At 46.7% G+C, this 16,618-nt stretch overlaps 2 protein-coding genes across 2 annotated transcripts in view; one reads left to right on the forward strand and one right to left on the reverse strand.

Moving 5' to 3' along the window:
* Positions 1 to 4,149: 4,149 nt before the first annotated feature.
* On the forward strand, positions 4,150 to 11,959 carry CSUI_002130 (3 saliva family protein). The gene is made up of 3 exons (XM_068062332.1): positions 4,150 to 6,760; positions 7,826 to 8,005; positions 8,851 to 11,959. The coding sequence occupies exons 1-3, from the start codon at positions 4,900 to 4,902 to the stop codon at positions 10,680 to 10,682; spliced, it is 3,873 nt and encodes a 1,290-aa protein (XP_067925693.1). The 5' UTR covers positions 4,150 to 4,899; the 3' UTR covers positions 10,683 to 11,959.
* Positions 11,960 to 14,009: 2,050 nt separating this feature from the next.
* Positions 14,010 to 16,618, reverse strand: part of CSUI_002131 (syntaxin n-terminal protein) — a gene marked incomplete at its 5' end in the record, with an annotated part of 5,572 nt that continues 2,963 nt past the window's right edge. The window contains 2 exons of the mRNA XM_068062333.1: positions 14,010 to 15,483; positions 16,102 to 16,155. Of these exons, the coding sequence (XP_067925694.1) occupies positions 15,407 to 15,483; positions 16,102 to 16,155 (131 nt within the window). The remainder of the gene's footprint in view (positions 15,484 to 16,101; positions 16,156 to 16,618) is intronic.

Consider the following 16,618-nt stretch of genomic DNA (forward strand, 5'->3'; position numbering starts at 1 on the left):
CCAGTCCGAAGTCCGCCAGTTTCAGCAGAGGCCCGCCGGTTTCTTTCCTCTCGTCAAGCAGTATATTCTCTGGTTTTATATCTCTGTGGAAGTACCCGTTTCTATGAATATGAAGAACGCCCTGAAGAATATCTTGCCTGTGCGCAGTGTGCCACTCCAAGACGACTTGCACGGCTGGCATCTCGTGCTTGCCTCCATTGTGGTCAATCGCCGCGACGGCGACGTTGAGATGATCGAGACAGCAATGACTGAAAAAGTGGCCACGCTTGACGTCATCCGCTACTATCGTCAGTGAGCACCGGTTGCTCGGATAACGGCTGTTTCCCGTCATCAGCAAGCCATGCTACCGTGGACCAGGTCATGTTCTGTGCAGCGATGGACAGGAGTCGCCTGAGTTCTCTACTCTGCCTGTGTGTTGGTTCCATTACATGAAGGCCTGAATCTGTGTCTCGGGGTAGCCGGTCTTCTGCTTGCTCATGTCTTCGTAAAGACTCCCTTTCATAAACTCGAACACCAAGTAGAGCTCGTCATTCTCGCGAATAGCCTCTTTGAGGTTGATTACGTTGGGGTGGTGTCGCAGCTTGTGGAGAGACTTCACTTCGCGCAGTCGTACGCACTCCTCCCATGTGGGGTACTTGTTCTTCATTTTCTTGATAGCAACCTGCAAGGAGTCGCCGATCGTACAGGAGTACGGACTGTCACCCCCCGCTCTAAGTGGGCCAAGCCTTATTGCGAAGAGATGCTCCATTGCACTTTACTGTGCTTCGCCCATCGGTACAGACTGTTCTTCGGCTGCGGTGTATCTTTGTATTTAGCTCGACTGACGTCGCTGTCATCAAACTTTCCGAGTGAACAACGATAGCTAGGAGGAGATAACAGCGGCCCTTGTGCTGCAGGAAGACAGCAGTGTTCAAGTCTGAAAAGTGTTGGGGCACACTCGGTGGGTGACTAGTTTGTCAGGATACGGCGCTGAATGCTGACATACAAGCTCGTTTGTTTCCCTGTTGACGGCCTTTGTAACGACGCCGAAAGCCCCGTTACCGAGGACCCCGCGATGCTGGAACCTCTCCATTGCTCATCAGGCGGGAAGCCACGAGACAGGAGAGGAAGATCGAGAAGGGACACAGCGCGCGCAGCCAGAAGACGATGGATCTCATGCAGCTGGACAGCTTCTCGCTACGTGGCCAGAAAGCGTGCGACCCCGTGAGAGGTTTGACCCTTTTTTGCCGGGCCTCCTGACATCGGCTGTTGAGCAGGGTAGCACATCCCAGCTTCTTCTGCTTCCAGCCATCGTCGTCGTTTTACCTGATGAGCTAGGAGGCGAGGACGGGGCTCGATCTCTGAGGAGACACGCAAGCGCAAAGGTACCGTTTCAGGGTAAAATCGCTGAAGCGATTCTCACGCGTACGCTGGGGGGCAGCGGTCGCCGCCTGCGGAGCGCGCACTTTTCAAGTACCAGACGTTCGGGAATCGAGTGCTTTTGCATCAGGATCTCAGTGACGTTGACTGCCAGGATAACGGATGAAGACCGCACCGACCTGCAAGAAAGATGCCAGATCTCTTGAGCGTTACGCAAGCCGAAGGACGTGTTTGCAACGCGGGGGCATTCGCCGGTCCGATGTTAACTGGAGAGGGCAGAGCTAAACAATGGACGGCCCACACTAGCCCTTCCGCAGCTCGCAGAACACGTCCGCGACACTGAGTGATGGTCCTCCTCCAGGTGTACCCACCCATGGCGTCTACCCGCCTCACGCAGCAGTAGAGCACTTGCACCTGCCCCACCAGCTCTGCCATGGCTTTGCCTGCGGCTTTCAGCGCTGACCGGTGTCCGTTCACATCGACTTTTTCTCACTATTCCTTTTACAGGAAGATGCGGACACGCGCATAGGGAACCACCCTACTCAGAAAGGACGAGCCCAAGGGCACCGCCTCTTGACGAATGCGAGCGGCAGTGAACAAGTGTCCCGGGGTTTTTCTGTCGGGCTGGCGACGGGCTAGTTGCGTTGCAAGCCTTTCCGATGTCTGTCTGAAGCAGCGTAAGGAAAGAGCTGGCGTGCTGTCAGCCGCTTCAGTGCAGCGAGTGCCCTTTTCACCGTGGGGAAGAGCGGCGCCATACCCTCCTGCTTGCTACGGTTGGCAGAAGATTGACGGCTGGTCAGACCCAGCCCACCGCGTGTGCCTTCGCCTGCCTCCCTCCTGTATTCGGCTAACTGGTGAACAAAAAACTATGAGATACCACGGAAGTCATACAGCATGTAACTGAGGTGACGGATTTTCTTGCCTACAACCTGACTGACTACAAAGAGGATTAGTCTGCCCCCTTCCTGGATTCCCGGCTGGCGAAGCTTGCTGGTGCATCACATGTGCATTCGTGGGGGGTGGACAGAAGAGCTGCTTTGCTCCGAACTGATTGCCGCAGCAGGGATACCAGCACCTTGCCGAAGATCCACAAAAGGAACTTTGGGTGACCGCACCATGCTGCAGAATGGCCACAGCTTGCTGAGCAATTGCGAGAGGAGGCTACGCACAGCGAAAGCAAGCTCTCCACCATTGGTTAAACAAAAGCAGACTGACTCGCAGTTTCCTTAGCATCCCGTAAGAATCTGAAGAGCCGAGGGCAGGAGCTTGTCTGGAAGGTATACGTTCGTAAATGAGATCGATCGTCTGGAGGCCGATCGATCTCATTTACCTTGGTCCCGCGGCACAAAACAGTCCACAGGAGAGCGGACCAGCACACGGCTCCTGTCTGTTACGTCGTGTCTCTGACCTCTTTCTCTTAAGTAATATTGCCTGAGTAACGGGCGAAGAACGGCTTCTCATTGCAAAGGCCTGTCAACTACATCAAGGTGCTGGGAACCGGAGCCTTGCGTTCACGGTCGTCAGCGCTCTGTACCTCTGGGAGACTCGGCAGCAGTTAACTACAGCTGTCTTTGGAGTGACCGACATTCCAGCAATGCCGCGTGATGGCTAATTGATAATACACACAACCGGTTGCAGTGGCTACTACTCACAAACGGTGAAGATCTGGCGCGAAGGTATCATTATCCGTACGCACCGACGGCCGGCGGTACACTTACTGACTGCGGACACGGCACTTGAAGAAAGGTCAGGGAAGGAGGGCCAGATAGAAGCGGTAGTCAGCTAATAATACGGCTTTACGAGCCAAGGTCTTAAAGCCGCGGTCGAAGAAATTACACGCAGCTTTCTTCTTTTTGTTCCAAGGTACAGTCAGGTCCCAGGTACCATCAAGCCCAAACAAAACGAAAGTTGAACTTGAAGGGCGTCTGATAGGCAAGCCTCAACATGTGAGATGCGCAACTTTCACAGGGAGTTCCAGTGACGTGCCCCGACACGAAGACATGGTTCATGTTGGAATTGCGGGTCGGTACAACGGGGGGGCTTCTTCTTAGTTTGGTTCTTCTGTGTAGTCCTAGGCAGTTGGCTACACCTCCGAAACGTGAACCGCAGCTGTGCAGCTGCAACGCCGGCGGAGGGGAAGTATTGCAAGGCGTTTGAAACGGCTTCAAGATTCCGCATCATGCCCTGTCCCTATGCATGGGCACCCTGAAAAGTTGACCCAGCTCATTCACCTTTTATCAGAACGTTTTCAGGAAAGGGACACTCTCTCGTAAGCGTACAGCTCGCTTTTCCTTGTGCAGCACCAGTTCCTGCCCTGCAATGAGTGGTAAGGTAGATTCCAGCGCTAGTCACGAACTCACCGTGCGTCGGGGAGAGACGGAAGGTGTGTGCTGGTCGAGGACAGGTGGAGAAACAACACCGTCGACGTCGAAGTGTGTCGAGTACGTCAATCAAGCGGAGGTGCTTATACCCCTTCAGTTAATTATCTTCCACGCATAGTACAAAGCACAGCAGCGCATTCCTTCTAAAGTAAAGCAGGCTGTTATCTTCAGCCTAACCAGAGAACAGCAACCTCTAGATGTGGCTTACAGGATTCTCTCTTACGGTGAGAAGGGGCGTTACTAGCTACCTAGCTGTCCCGGCGTGCAGGAGGGAGCGACGTCAAGAAAGGTATCCCAGTGGCACATGCATATTTCGCCTGTAAGCCCCAGTGACACCCTGCCGTCTCGGCAAGCGACAGCCGTGCCACCGCATCATACATACAAGCACGGCTCAATTCATCCATCTCGTGGAGAGAGTTTCAGCTACATTGGTCTGGTCTCCTTTCTATTCTCAGTGTTACGTCGTCCTCCTTTTGTGATTTAGATTTCTTTCAAAGAGAGAGTCTTCCTTTTAGTGTTTGTTTACCTGTATAACGGCGGCGACGAGGGCTGCCGTCGCGTGCGCAGTTCCATCGTCTCGCTTTGCGGCTTGGCTTTTCGTTTAGCTGACGGTCGTTGTGGTTGTGTTCGGGAGTCTTTCCTGTGGCAAGATCGATTCCAATTTTGAATCTCCCTCAAGTTTTTCACTTCTTTGCAACGAAAAGCCTCAAGTGCCTTTCATGGAGTGGTTCTCTTGCTTATTGTAAGAAGGTTCTACTGCCTAAGGTTGCTTCTGAGGTATCGACGTTAAGGAGTGCTGACCTTCATCCGTCTTTTCTCATCTCCCTTTTTTCTGTGGGCGTTCCGAGCATTCAGATTGTTCGGTTTTCCTTCCTTTTTCGTCTTTGCGCCTTCTTCCCTTCTCTTGTCAACGGTGGCCGTGTGCGTTCAGCTTCCATATCGTTAAATCTCCCGTTGTATCCATCACGGCAAAAAGCATTCTTCTTTCTCTCTGGATTCGGTCCTCTCTTCTTCTGGGAATTTCTCCCCGTACACGTCATGGAACAGCAGGGGTAGATTACGGTTCCCCTTCCAGGAGCCTGGCTTCATGAGCGTTCTTGTGAGGCCTTGAAGTGAAGAGACTTCTTTTCCGGCTCTATTTGTTTCCTCGAAAGGTTCCATGATGGTGATACCGTCACAGCATCCCGGTTTTTCTTCTTCCTCTCCATCTTCTTTTTCTAACGACAGGAACAAGAGAGGAGGAAGGCCTTTCTTCTTGATGCTGTCTTTCCTACTATTGAGTCCTTTCGTCTCTTCTCTCTTCTTATTACAAGACGGGGGGGCGTCTCCATGGTGGCGTTCCAGCCATATCACAGTTCAAGCCACAAAGCTGCGAGCTGCTTCTACAGATAGCGGAGAGGCGGAGTCTGAGGTTTCATTACCACGTCCTTTCATAAGAGTTTCAGAAGGAGCTCTCCCGCCGGCGTCTTCATCCTCCTCGCCATCCGGCGCTTCGTACACTGCATCATTCCTTCCTTCTCTCCCGGCGATTCTCCAAGGACCTCCATCTAGTCGTACGCTGGAAGGCGTTACACACGAATCGATCGTTCAACTGGAGCTCCCCCTCTCAAATCAGAAGGCAGGTGTTATCGCGGGGGCTTCATCAGCACCAGGTACTCTGAATACAACTGTGGTTTCTCAACAGCCTTCATCATCTTCTTCTTTTTCTCTTCCTCTTCCAAATTCGAGTAATAATGTTTTAGCCACAACTGTGTTACCTGTGCAACTTCCGTCTCCAGGAAGCAGCGGTCAAAGTTCGGGTGTACAGCCTACGACAACTCCTATCACATTGTCAGCACCGGCAACAACTCTAGTCCGACTACCGCAGACTCCCCCCTCTCCTGCAGTTGCCTCGCCTTCTTCGTCTTCTTCACCTCTTCAGACATCGTCAGTTCTTCTCGCAAGTAGTGGAGTCAATGCAAGTCTACAAGAGATACAGCAACAGCCGTCCTCCGCCTCTTTCTCCTCCGGGGCAAGTAGTAGTAGTAGTAATCCCATTAATACTACTACTAATAATAATAATGCATCAGGTGTATCTACACCCGTACCTGTTGTGACGGTAGCTCCATCGCCTTTACCGTTGCCAACCGGGGCAGATCATCTTGTTCATTTACCTCCTCCTTTGATAATCTCCCCTTCTTCTTCGTCTTTGCCAGGTAATGATAATACTGAGAGAGGTGTTACAGCATCCTCGTCTTCTTCATCTTTTCTACCTAGAGACGAAGGAGAGAGGGAGGGGGGACAAAGAAATCTTTCTTCCCCTACGTCGACAGGTGGAGATCTTCTCGTCGCTCCTTCAAATCTCTTACCTCCTTCTGCTTCATTGTCATCGTTCTCGTCAGGAGAACAAGAACCAGGTGCATCGCTACAACCGAAACAGGAAGACCTTCCCTCTTCTTCGTCTGGGGAGGGAGGACGAGGTGTATATACACCTGACATTCCCTCATCTCTTGTTCTTCCATCCACATCAGGATCTCTTGTTGAGTCTGTTTTAGTCGAGAGTCGGGGCGTTTCACCCCCTCATCATAGTAGCAGTCTTGTGTGGTCGTGGCTACTTTCTCCTTTAGCCTCGATCCCTGCATTTGTAGCCTCTCGAGTCTTGTGGCTTATGAAGGTCTTTGCAGTTCTTTCAGCTATTCTTATGCAGCTCTCGCCTCTTCCTACGATCATGAGGATCAAAGCGTGTTGCAGTACCGCCGATCTTCAAGGATTGCCTTATGTTATGCTTCTTCTCTCAGCTATTGTCTGGTTGGCTTATGGAATGCTAAGGCTAGATATTGTCGTTCTTATACCGAATATCACAGGGGTTCTCTTATCTACATGGTATGTCCGGGTGTTCATAAGACACTGTAAGAATGAAGAACAAAATAGAGCTATGAGAATCTTCATTGGCAGTAGTCTGTTTCTTCTCGCATCTCTTCTTCTCATCTTCTTATTCCTCGGATTAGAGCAAGGAACGAGACTCATCGGCTTATCAGCGGGTAAGATGAAGGGGCTCATCATCGTTATATCACAAGCATAACAACGACCACAACTCTAACTACAGTTACACATGGCGACCCTTACGCTTCTCCTGTCATATTATACATAGATGTATGTCTGTGTATGTGTACGTAGAGAGTGAGACGAGGAGTCTATATATTTGTATACTCCCCCTCTCTCTCTATATATGTGTAGCGAGAGAGAGACTATCTGTCTGTCTGTATGTGTATATACTGCGTGACAGGTGTTGAGATTTCTTTCGTATTCCTTTTTTCCTTCTATCTAGTTTCAGTCCCTACTGTTGTATGAGGAATGAGGCTTTGCCTTTCTTGCTGTTGCTCTTGGCACCGTCGTAGCTGTAGAAGAAGTAGTAGTAGTAGTCTAGGTGGAGAAGGATGAGTAAGAAAAAGAAGAAGACAACTACCACCTTGCATTGTCTGCTACTGACAGGTGGCGGCTAAGAAGGCAAGACGAGATCAAACTCTCTTGCTTCTCTTTCCCTCAGTCCCAACTGTCTATATTCCTTTCTCTTTGTATATGTCTTCTTTCTCTCCCTATATATATATATATATATATGTGTATGCATGGTGTTTCTTTATCTATCTAATCTATAGCTGTCTGTTCGACCCGCTCTCTTTTGTGTATCTGTCCTCTGTGGAGACGTGTACGGACGGTGTATACGTGTTTATCGAATTCCTCTTCTCTGCTGTCTTTGCCTTCTTCTTCTTCTCACCTCTACCACTCCCTTGACGTCACCTCCGCAGTGCTGCTGTTCTTCACTTTTCTTCTTCGTTCCTTTAGGCTTGTATTTCTCCCTAGTGTAAGAGAATATGTGTATATTTATATGTATATCTATCTATACTACCTGTTGTATCTTCTTCTATTTTCTGAGGAACGCCTACAGTTAAAGGTTTGTAAGGAGGACTCGGGAAAGATGTCCGTCATACGCCTCCTTTCACTATATTCATAGGCATATCCATCGATCTGTACGCCTGAGACAATAGCCATCTAAATAAGCTCGTCTGTTCCCCTGTCCCCCCTTTCTGTCTTTTTCTTTTCTTCAGCTGTGATAAATGTCTTAAGTTATGCCGCTCCCTTGTCAGCTCTGCGCGTCATTCTGCGGGAGAAGAGTACAGCCTGCTTACCGGTCGAGATTTCCTTAGGGAATTGGCTATGTAGCTCTCTATGGCTCTTCTACGGGTGGCTCAGTGTTGATCTCTTCATTCTTCTCCCCAATCTCATTGGTAAGTAAGAGAGATACGAGGGAAGAAACTCCAGGGTTGCTAGACACAAAGAAAGGAAGAAGAGGACAAGCCTCCTTGTCTTGTCGCTTTTCTAGATGAGTGCAAAACAAAAGGAGAGAAGTGCACGCAGCTTTTTTCTCGTTCTAGTCATCTCCAGGCGGCATGTTCTATGTCTTTCCTTGGACTTCACTACCCATCTGTCTATTTATCTCCACCTCTCTCTATCTAAGACCGATCCATCTAGCTATCTATCTATCTATCTGTATGTATCCATCTGCATGTATTCGCCTTAGTTAGGAGTTTCAGTCCTTCGCTATATTGATTCTTCTATTCATTGCTATCGGTCAATCGTTCGTCGTCTTCTCTCTCTCCTTGTAGGTCTGCTTATATGCAGAGAGAAATTTCCTCTTCTTGTCTTTCATCTTGTGTGTGTTGTCTATGCTATCTTTAGTAGCTTACAAGTAGTGGGTGTGCTTGTAGTAGTGTAAAGTTCTTCTGTATTCGACGTCTCTTCATAGCGATCGATCCGTCAATAGACAGAGAGATAGATACTTTGGCTAGCTTGCTTGTGTCTATTCTATGACGATGTATCAAGTGTATTTAGGTCATTCATAGACACGTCTCTCATCTACTATATGTCGTCATGTGAGAGAAACATATACGTGTCTCTCTCTTTACCTCCATCTATACAAGTGAATTATCTCTCTCTTCCTGTATATTATATCATTGTCTCTACTCTTTCTTCAAGAAGGCAAGTTAGTAAAGATGAAGGTGAATATTCATGGGGTGTATGTACACCCACCGAATGACTGACTCGTCATTTTTTATCTCTGTGTGTCTGTTAGGAACCTTAGTTGGATCTGTTCAGATTGTTCTTCTTCTTCTTTATCCTCCACCTCATTATCGAGGTTTTGCGATTTTGAAAGGGAAGGGTTTTTCTTCAGGGAGTCATCGCTATTACCGTCCTCCTGCATGCGCGGTCCCGCCAATAGAAGAAGAAGATGAAGAGGAGGAAGGTTTCTTTTCTTTCGGAAAGAGTTTGATAGCCTCGTCAAAAAAGCCACCGCATTCGTACTCTTATCAGTCTTTTTCCTCTCCATCACCCTCGTCTCCATCTACAGCATGCTCTTCATCTTTATCATCTCCATATGATAGCGATATGCTTTCTAAAGGAAGAAGAGAAGAAGACCAGCAGGTCTCTTCTTCTCCTGCTGCTCTTACATCTTTTTCTCAGCGCGTTTATGATCTCTTCTCTAGCAGTTCATCCGGGGCGAATGAAGCTTCAGAAGAAAAGATAAGAGATCTCGAAAAGGACAAGAATAACACGCGTACTTCGATGTCTTCTTCTCACCAAGAAGAACGAAAGCCGCAGCAAGGAGACAGAAGAGACGGACACAGGAGACATGAAGGAACATGGATAGATCGTTTCTATACCAACAAGGAAACACAACACCCACCTTCTTCTTCTCCTCGTCGTACGACCGGGACCGCCATGCCCCCATCTACATCACTATCTTCTTCTTTTTCTGATAGCAAATTCTCTCCTTCTTCTTCTCCTCCTTCTCAATATGATCTTTGTCATCCACGAGGAATCTCATCTCTCACAAGTACTTCAGCTGGTGTTACTATACCAGGAGGAGACAGCCAAGCTTTCTCTTCAACCTCTTCTTTGGGGTGTCCTGATAAGAAATTCACATCGTCTCTTCATCCTTATCAGGAGTCCAAAGAAGATTCTTTCTCTTTTGGAGGTTTCTCTTCTTCTTCGTCTTCGTCATCGCGTTCTCCTTTCGTGGATCAAAATTCCGCATTGCCCTATCATTCCAATCCGTTAACGAGTATATCTGTCTGCGGTGTCAATACACCGTCTTTGCCTACACACGAGATGCTCTTAAGGGACTGGCAAGAACGCCTTTTAAGAGGAGAAGAAGAAGAGAAGGGTGGCGAGGTAGATGGGTATAGAGAGACGAATGAAGATAATAAGGACAAGGACGGAGAAAGAAAGACAGCTAGCAGTAGTAGTAGAAGTAGAAGAAGAAACAGTTTTCAAGGAAGAGAAGAAGATAGGGATGGCCGAGTGGATGATCGAACCCAATTCATAGAAGAAGAAGAGGATGAAGATGCTTTCTTCGATGTCGATAATCTCCCATCGAAACCAGGGGCGAGGGGGGGACACGAGAAAGGTACAGGAAGCGGAGAAGATAGCCCGAGTAGAAGAGAAGGAGACTCATATTCTGATCGTGGAAAGAATGATAGCTCTTATGGCGAGAACTTTGGTGTCATAATGTCTTCAGGAGACAGGAGATATGATGATGAAGATGACGGAGTTGCTTCTTCTCCCCCTTCTCCCTCGATTCTTTCTTATCAACAGAAGAATAGTCCGACAGATATGTCAGAAAAAGAGAGATTTCATACATCTTGGCCTACACGTGAAAGTGTGCCACCTTTCTCATCGAAGGCGAGAACAGAAGTTATGTACGATCATGAGGGGTATGCAGAGGATGAAGCGGTTATCGACTGTATATACGGCGATCATGAGGGTTCTAGCAGCCATCAGAACTATGACGTAAATAGCAAGACCTTCGATGAGAGAGAAGAAGATGAAGACATAGAAGAGGACATGCCTATTCAACAGACCAGCCAACCTTTCCGATCTGGCTTGATGGCTATGATGGTATAAACGAGAATAGGCTCGCTCCTACGAGGAATGCAACACACACACACGCACACTCTCTCCTCTTACGGCTGGCTGATTGAAGACAATAAGATAATAAAGATACATACCAAGATGTCTCGTCTCTCTTCTCCTCCTCCTCCTCATGGGCGAACTTCTCATTACCTGGACAATAGAGTGAGAAAGAGAGAAAGAAAGAGATAGCTAGGTATAGATACATACACATGGCACATTCGCATACGTGTATACATCTGTATTCTATATATTTCTCTCTATATATGTAGATATGTCTGTGGGGTGTAGTCCTACGGTATGATGACACGTATATGTGTGTGAGAGTAGAGGTGGTCGTCGTGTGGGTAGTGACGGAAGAAGAGGCGTAGGAAGAACACGAAGAAGAAGAAGATCTTCATTTTTCCGCTCTGATTTGCGCAGACGGCGGCGGGACTCATCATGAGTGGAGTGGCTGGTTAAAGCGTATCAAAATGAAGGTAGAGACGAGAGACATGTCTATTCTATCTCTCTCTGTCGATGTATGAAGGGATCTCGAGTTTTGTCAGGAGTTGAAAAGAGCGAGTTGATAGTGAAGGGGGTGCTGCATGCAGAGAGGGCTGATGAGCACAAAAGAAGGTTCATCTGTTGGCCTGGTAGCCTCCGCGATCGTTTTTCTTTCTCTTCTCTCATCGTAGGTCAAGAAGATTCTCTGGTGTATTGGGAGTTCCTTAGCCTTTCCTATCATCTGTACTTGTGTGTGTAGGGTCGTTTTTTTTTTGTCACCTCAGAGATGTATTTAGTGTGCGTGGCGTCATCATACACATCTGGATGATAGGATAGAGGGTTTCTCTTCGTCCTCTTCCTTCGTGTTCTACTATCTAGTTATGCATGAGACGGGGAGAGATTCTTCATACATACATCTTTGCTTCTCGAGTTTTCACAAGGAAGAAAGACAGGAGAGAAAGGGAGGAAGGTCACGTGTTCATGCAAGAAGAAGAAGAAGGAAGAAATTTTCCCATTCTGTTTGGGAGGGAGAGAGCATGTTCTCAAAGTGGGAGATAAAGAATGAAAGAATGACAGAAAGAAGGGGCAAGAGGAGGTCTACTAAGGAATGATGAATGAGAGAAGTCAAAAGAACGGAAAGAAAGCAGTCAGTCCTTCTCCATGAGAGGGCTACTTATGTCATGATGGTAGGGGTGTATCACGAGATACCTCCTCATCTAATATATGAGGGATTGCAGAAATATATGTAGATATATACCTGTCTCTCTACGTCCCATTCAACCCCCGTCTAAGATATATATATATATATGTGTATGTGTACATACCGCTTACATAAGTATGTATAGATACATACCTACATACATGTATGCATTGGGAGTGGTATCATGTAGGATGAGATATGTAGTAGTAGATAGGAGGAGATGTGTGTAGTAGTGGCCCTTTGTGTGTGAATGAAGAAGACCTGATGGTTGAGATCTCGATCTCCAACAAGACAAATGAAGTCAATCATAATGACGATGACGACGACGAGTCGTCCTTTCTTTTTCCTACATGAGTGCTTGCGGGTGTCTATACATGAAAGTGAAGAAGAAGAAGAAGATGGAGTGTGTTAGAGTCCTACGACTACTACTGCTACTGGTCAGTGTGATAGAGACGTGCCAGAGAGAGAGAGAGAGACACAAAACTGATATCAGCCCTTTCTTGTCAATCGTGTCTTGATTGAGGTGACTGAATGAAGTGTTATCATACCGTGTAGCCCTTATCAAGGACAAAAAAGAGAAAGGAGTCGCGGAGAAAGTATCTATATACATTGAGATACATCATTCTCATATATGCATACATACAGTATCGAAGGCACATCGAGATAGTGATACGAAAGTTTGCATGTTGCGAGTGGATGAAGAGAGATTGAATGAAAGGAATGACACCAGGACTGATTGATTGACCACGATCACGAATATTGTAAGATAATGAAGAAGAAGAAAAGAAACAAGAAAGGCGAGAGGACTTCCGTTCTTTTGGTTGCATGCGCCCTTGGGTCATAGTAGATCACAAGTAGGATGGTTACGATTCTCTTACAAGCACTCTGATATCGGGGGATTGACTTTCTATTGATTTCTCTACCTCTGAGAGGAGAAAGAAGGAAGAGAGAAAGAAACTTTCTCTTCAATCATGAAGCGTTTTGGGAAAACGAAGATCTCCATTTCAAGAGAGAAGGGGAGAGAGAGACAACAACAGAGAGAAGTAAAGAGACGAAAGAGAAACAAGAAGAACTTAGCTTGAATAGCTCCTCTCTCTCCTTCGGTGAGAAGCCATACACTTCAGTATCCAAATGACGAAAGAAGGTGAAGTTGAGCCAAGGGGGGTAGAAGAGAGAAGTCACTGATTGACCGACCATACCCACACCCCCTCTCGGGAGTCGTAGGACCTTCCTAGCGATGCACATCCACAGTGATTCGCGTGTGTTAAAAAGATAGGGCGGTCATAAGTTTCTTGCAAAAGTGATTAAGTGGGTCATATGTACATAGAGAGAGAAGAGATTGTCGCATGCTAGGGAGTGGCGAGCTAGAAGAGGTTGCTTAGGAGACAGGGGGATATTACTCTATAGGCCGAGGGTCTTGTTGTAGTCGTCCTTTCTTTCTATAGATAGATACACAGGTCTCTTGCACAGGGTGCGAGAGAGTCTGTACGGCTGCTCAATGAATGCGGGAGGAGATGGAGAGAGGTAGAGACAGTTCAAGCTTGGTAGGACAAATTGGTAGCTCTCCTCGGCCTCCTGACCCAAAGCTCAGCGGTTCAGTTCCGCTGCGCATATCTTGTGGGAAGGAAGAGCGTCTCTCTTGGAGGGTTCGGCTTCACACTCTCGAGACTCCTCCTACGTACGTGGTAAGTCGCATGAACAGCACCCGCGTTACAATAGATGAGATGATGACTGCGTTACATGAGCAAAGGAAGCATTAGAGGAAGAAGTGGAGCTGAGAAAGAAGTTGAGCTTCGTATAGACATACATACAGAGACAAGCCCCAGTCGCATATGTAGCTAATCTCGCTGTCTAACAATCCAGTAGAAGGCTGCGTTCTGTTCTCCGTGCCTCCTGCACCGACCAGATGTAAACCTCTTTCCTTCTCTACCTATTTATCTATCTATCTATCTCTAATATCTATCTTTTGATCTCTTTTTCTACGTTCCCGCTCTACACTACCTTACCTCTCCCCAACCGTGAGCTCGTTCCTACAGTCCTTAGTTAGGCAAACGACTGATGAGGCTCTTAGGAGCCGCATTTCTTGAAAGAAAGTAAAGCCTTTTTATCCTCTTTAATAGGCTCTTTATTTTCCTCCCGAGAGTGACGGAATTACGTCGATAGATTGATATGAAATTGGCAGTCTTTCAAGAAGAGATACGGAGAGATCTTTGTTCAGAGAGAGAAACAGAAAGGTCGTTTCTGATGCAACGAAGCGAAGGGTACGAAAGAGATCCCTAGAGACGGAGGGGCAGCCTCGTCTATTGCATGGTCGTTATCATCATCATCATCATCAAATGAGCTTCTCTCTATCACACCTGCGTATGAGATGATAAGATGTCTCGGGTGTACAGACACCAGCACCCCCGTACATACAGTCTATGAGGACATACAAAAGTGTATCGATACAGATGAATATGCATATACATATATATATAAATACGCAGAAGGTGGGAGAAGGACAGATAGATGATGAGGCATCAAAAGAGGCATGTAATGGCACGTAGAGGAGTCATACCTTTTGTGACAAGCACATGGACCCGTAGGCACATTGAACCACGCAAAAGATGTGAGGTGTATATACACCCCCTCGGAGGAGATAGAGAGCCCGACTTTCAAGACTTCAATTCCCCTCCAAGTTCTTTCTCCACCTAACAAGGGGTGCTATTCTACACCCTGTTGAGGTTTCAAGAGATCTATTGAGAAGAAGTGCCTGTCTATCTATCTATCTGTCGTGTACAACTTTTAGAGGAACATCGGAGACAGTTGTTTCGCCCCCTCCTGTCTTCTCCCTTCCCTCCCCAGTTGTGTCGATCGATAATACCCTAGCCCCAGCGAGCATCTTCCGCTAGCTGCCACTGCATGCATATGAGAGAAGCAAGGAGTTACGGCTCTGTCTACTGTTAGGCAAGAAGAATAGGAAGAATAATTACAAGAGGAACAAGCATCTATCTTCCTGACTTCTCGCGTGGAGCCATATATCCCGTCTCAGCCCCTACATCTAAAATCTTCTTCCTTCGCTGTGTCGACCAACCGACTATCTTCATATGCTTCTTATTGGCATGCAGGAGTAAAGGGAGAGCTAGCGACAGTGCACACGGGAGCACGCCCCCTCCTTCGATTCATCGCAAGTCTTCTTCTCTTTTTCATGATTAGCGAGCTAAGTAGCTACCTGTATGCCTCCTCTCTCACAGAGGGTATCCGTACGATCATCACTCCTTATAGATGATGCGTAGCAAGACAGGGAGACAGGAAGAAAGAATGAAGAGTCATCGTAAGCAGCTCCCCTAGCACTTTGAACAGCCTCATGACATATCCTTCTCGTACTCATTCACAAACCTGTCTTATCTCCTTTTCCTATTTGGACATGCATGTATCCGACTTTCACATAGCTAGCGCTAGCTGTATGTCTACGTATGTCTATATGTATAGGCTCCACAAGAGGAGTGATCACAGTTACAGATGAAGAGGAGAAGTCGAGGTAGGAGATGGTTCAAGTGATGATAAGAAGCAGAAAGAGGAGAAGGGCTATGCATGTGAGCCATAGAATGAGACATAACTGGCGGACACCTACAGAAACACACAAACACATCGGCCATACACGACGTAAACATCTACCTACGATGAATATACATTGATATGTATGTACGTATGTATGTAAGTCTATATCTCCATGTATGTTTGAAGAGATATGAATCTTTATGTCTACGTATGAATATGTATGTCCATGTATGTATGTCTGTACGAATATATATGACTCTGTATACCTAGGAATGAATATGTATGTCTATGTATGTGTCTCTGTACGAATATATAGGAACCTGTATACCTAGGTATGAATATGTATGTCTATGTATGTATGTGTACGTATTGCCCACACTTAGACGCCATACTTTATACACGGATACTGCGAAACCCTATCTCTCTCTCGCTTCTGCAGTCTGCATGTATACACGTATACATAGACGTACATATCTGTACTTACTTTCTTCATAGAACTACAAATCTAAGAAGAGAGGTGTGAAAAGAGAGAGATCCGGCCGATCTTTGGACGGAGAAATAGAGAGAAAGACAAGCAAATGCTTAGCTACAAGACAGCAAGACAGAGACCTCTCTCTTCATTGATCACTCCGATCGAGTGTAATTAACTAACTTCTCTTCTCTACTTTCTGTCTTTCTTTTACTTACTTGATGTCTTGAGAATCTTCGCCATACGACGCATGAGAAAGTTCATCTGGGCCGCTGAGAAGAAGAAAAGGCAAGAGAAAAGGGACGAAGAAATCTCACGGATTGAACAAACAAAGACAGAAAGGTGAGAGAAAAGAGAAGGGGAAGGATTGGCTCACTCGCATCTTCCTCTTAAGTCTATCTGTATATACACCTGAACTTTTCTTCCCGCGGATATTTTGACTTGCCTGGCAGAGGAAGTTTATGCTCTTTTTTTTCTTCATTCTTTTTGTGATCGACTGCCTTGAGGTATGAGAAAGAAATCTTGTTTAAACAGAAAGGAATGAGTGTTCTGACCTCGCCATCCGCTATAGGTTCACTCCCTACTCTCATCATACATGTAGGTATGTAAACCTATGAACATATATATATATATATATATATATTACATAGTATCTCTCTCTACATATATACATATGTATATAGAGAGATACATACTCTTCCCAGTTGCCTATGTATATAGATGTATATGCATATG

This window comes from Cystoisospora suis, assembly GCF_002600585.1.
Source record: "Cystoisospora suis strain Wien I chromosome Unknown contig_888, whole genome shotgun sequence".
Lineage (NCBI taxonomy): Eukaryota > Apicomplexa > Conoidasida > Eucoccidiorida > Sarcocystidae > Cystoisospora > Cystoisospora suis.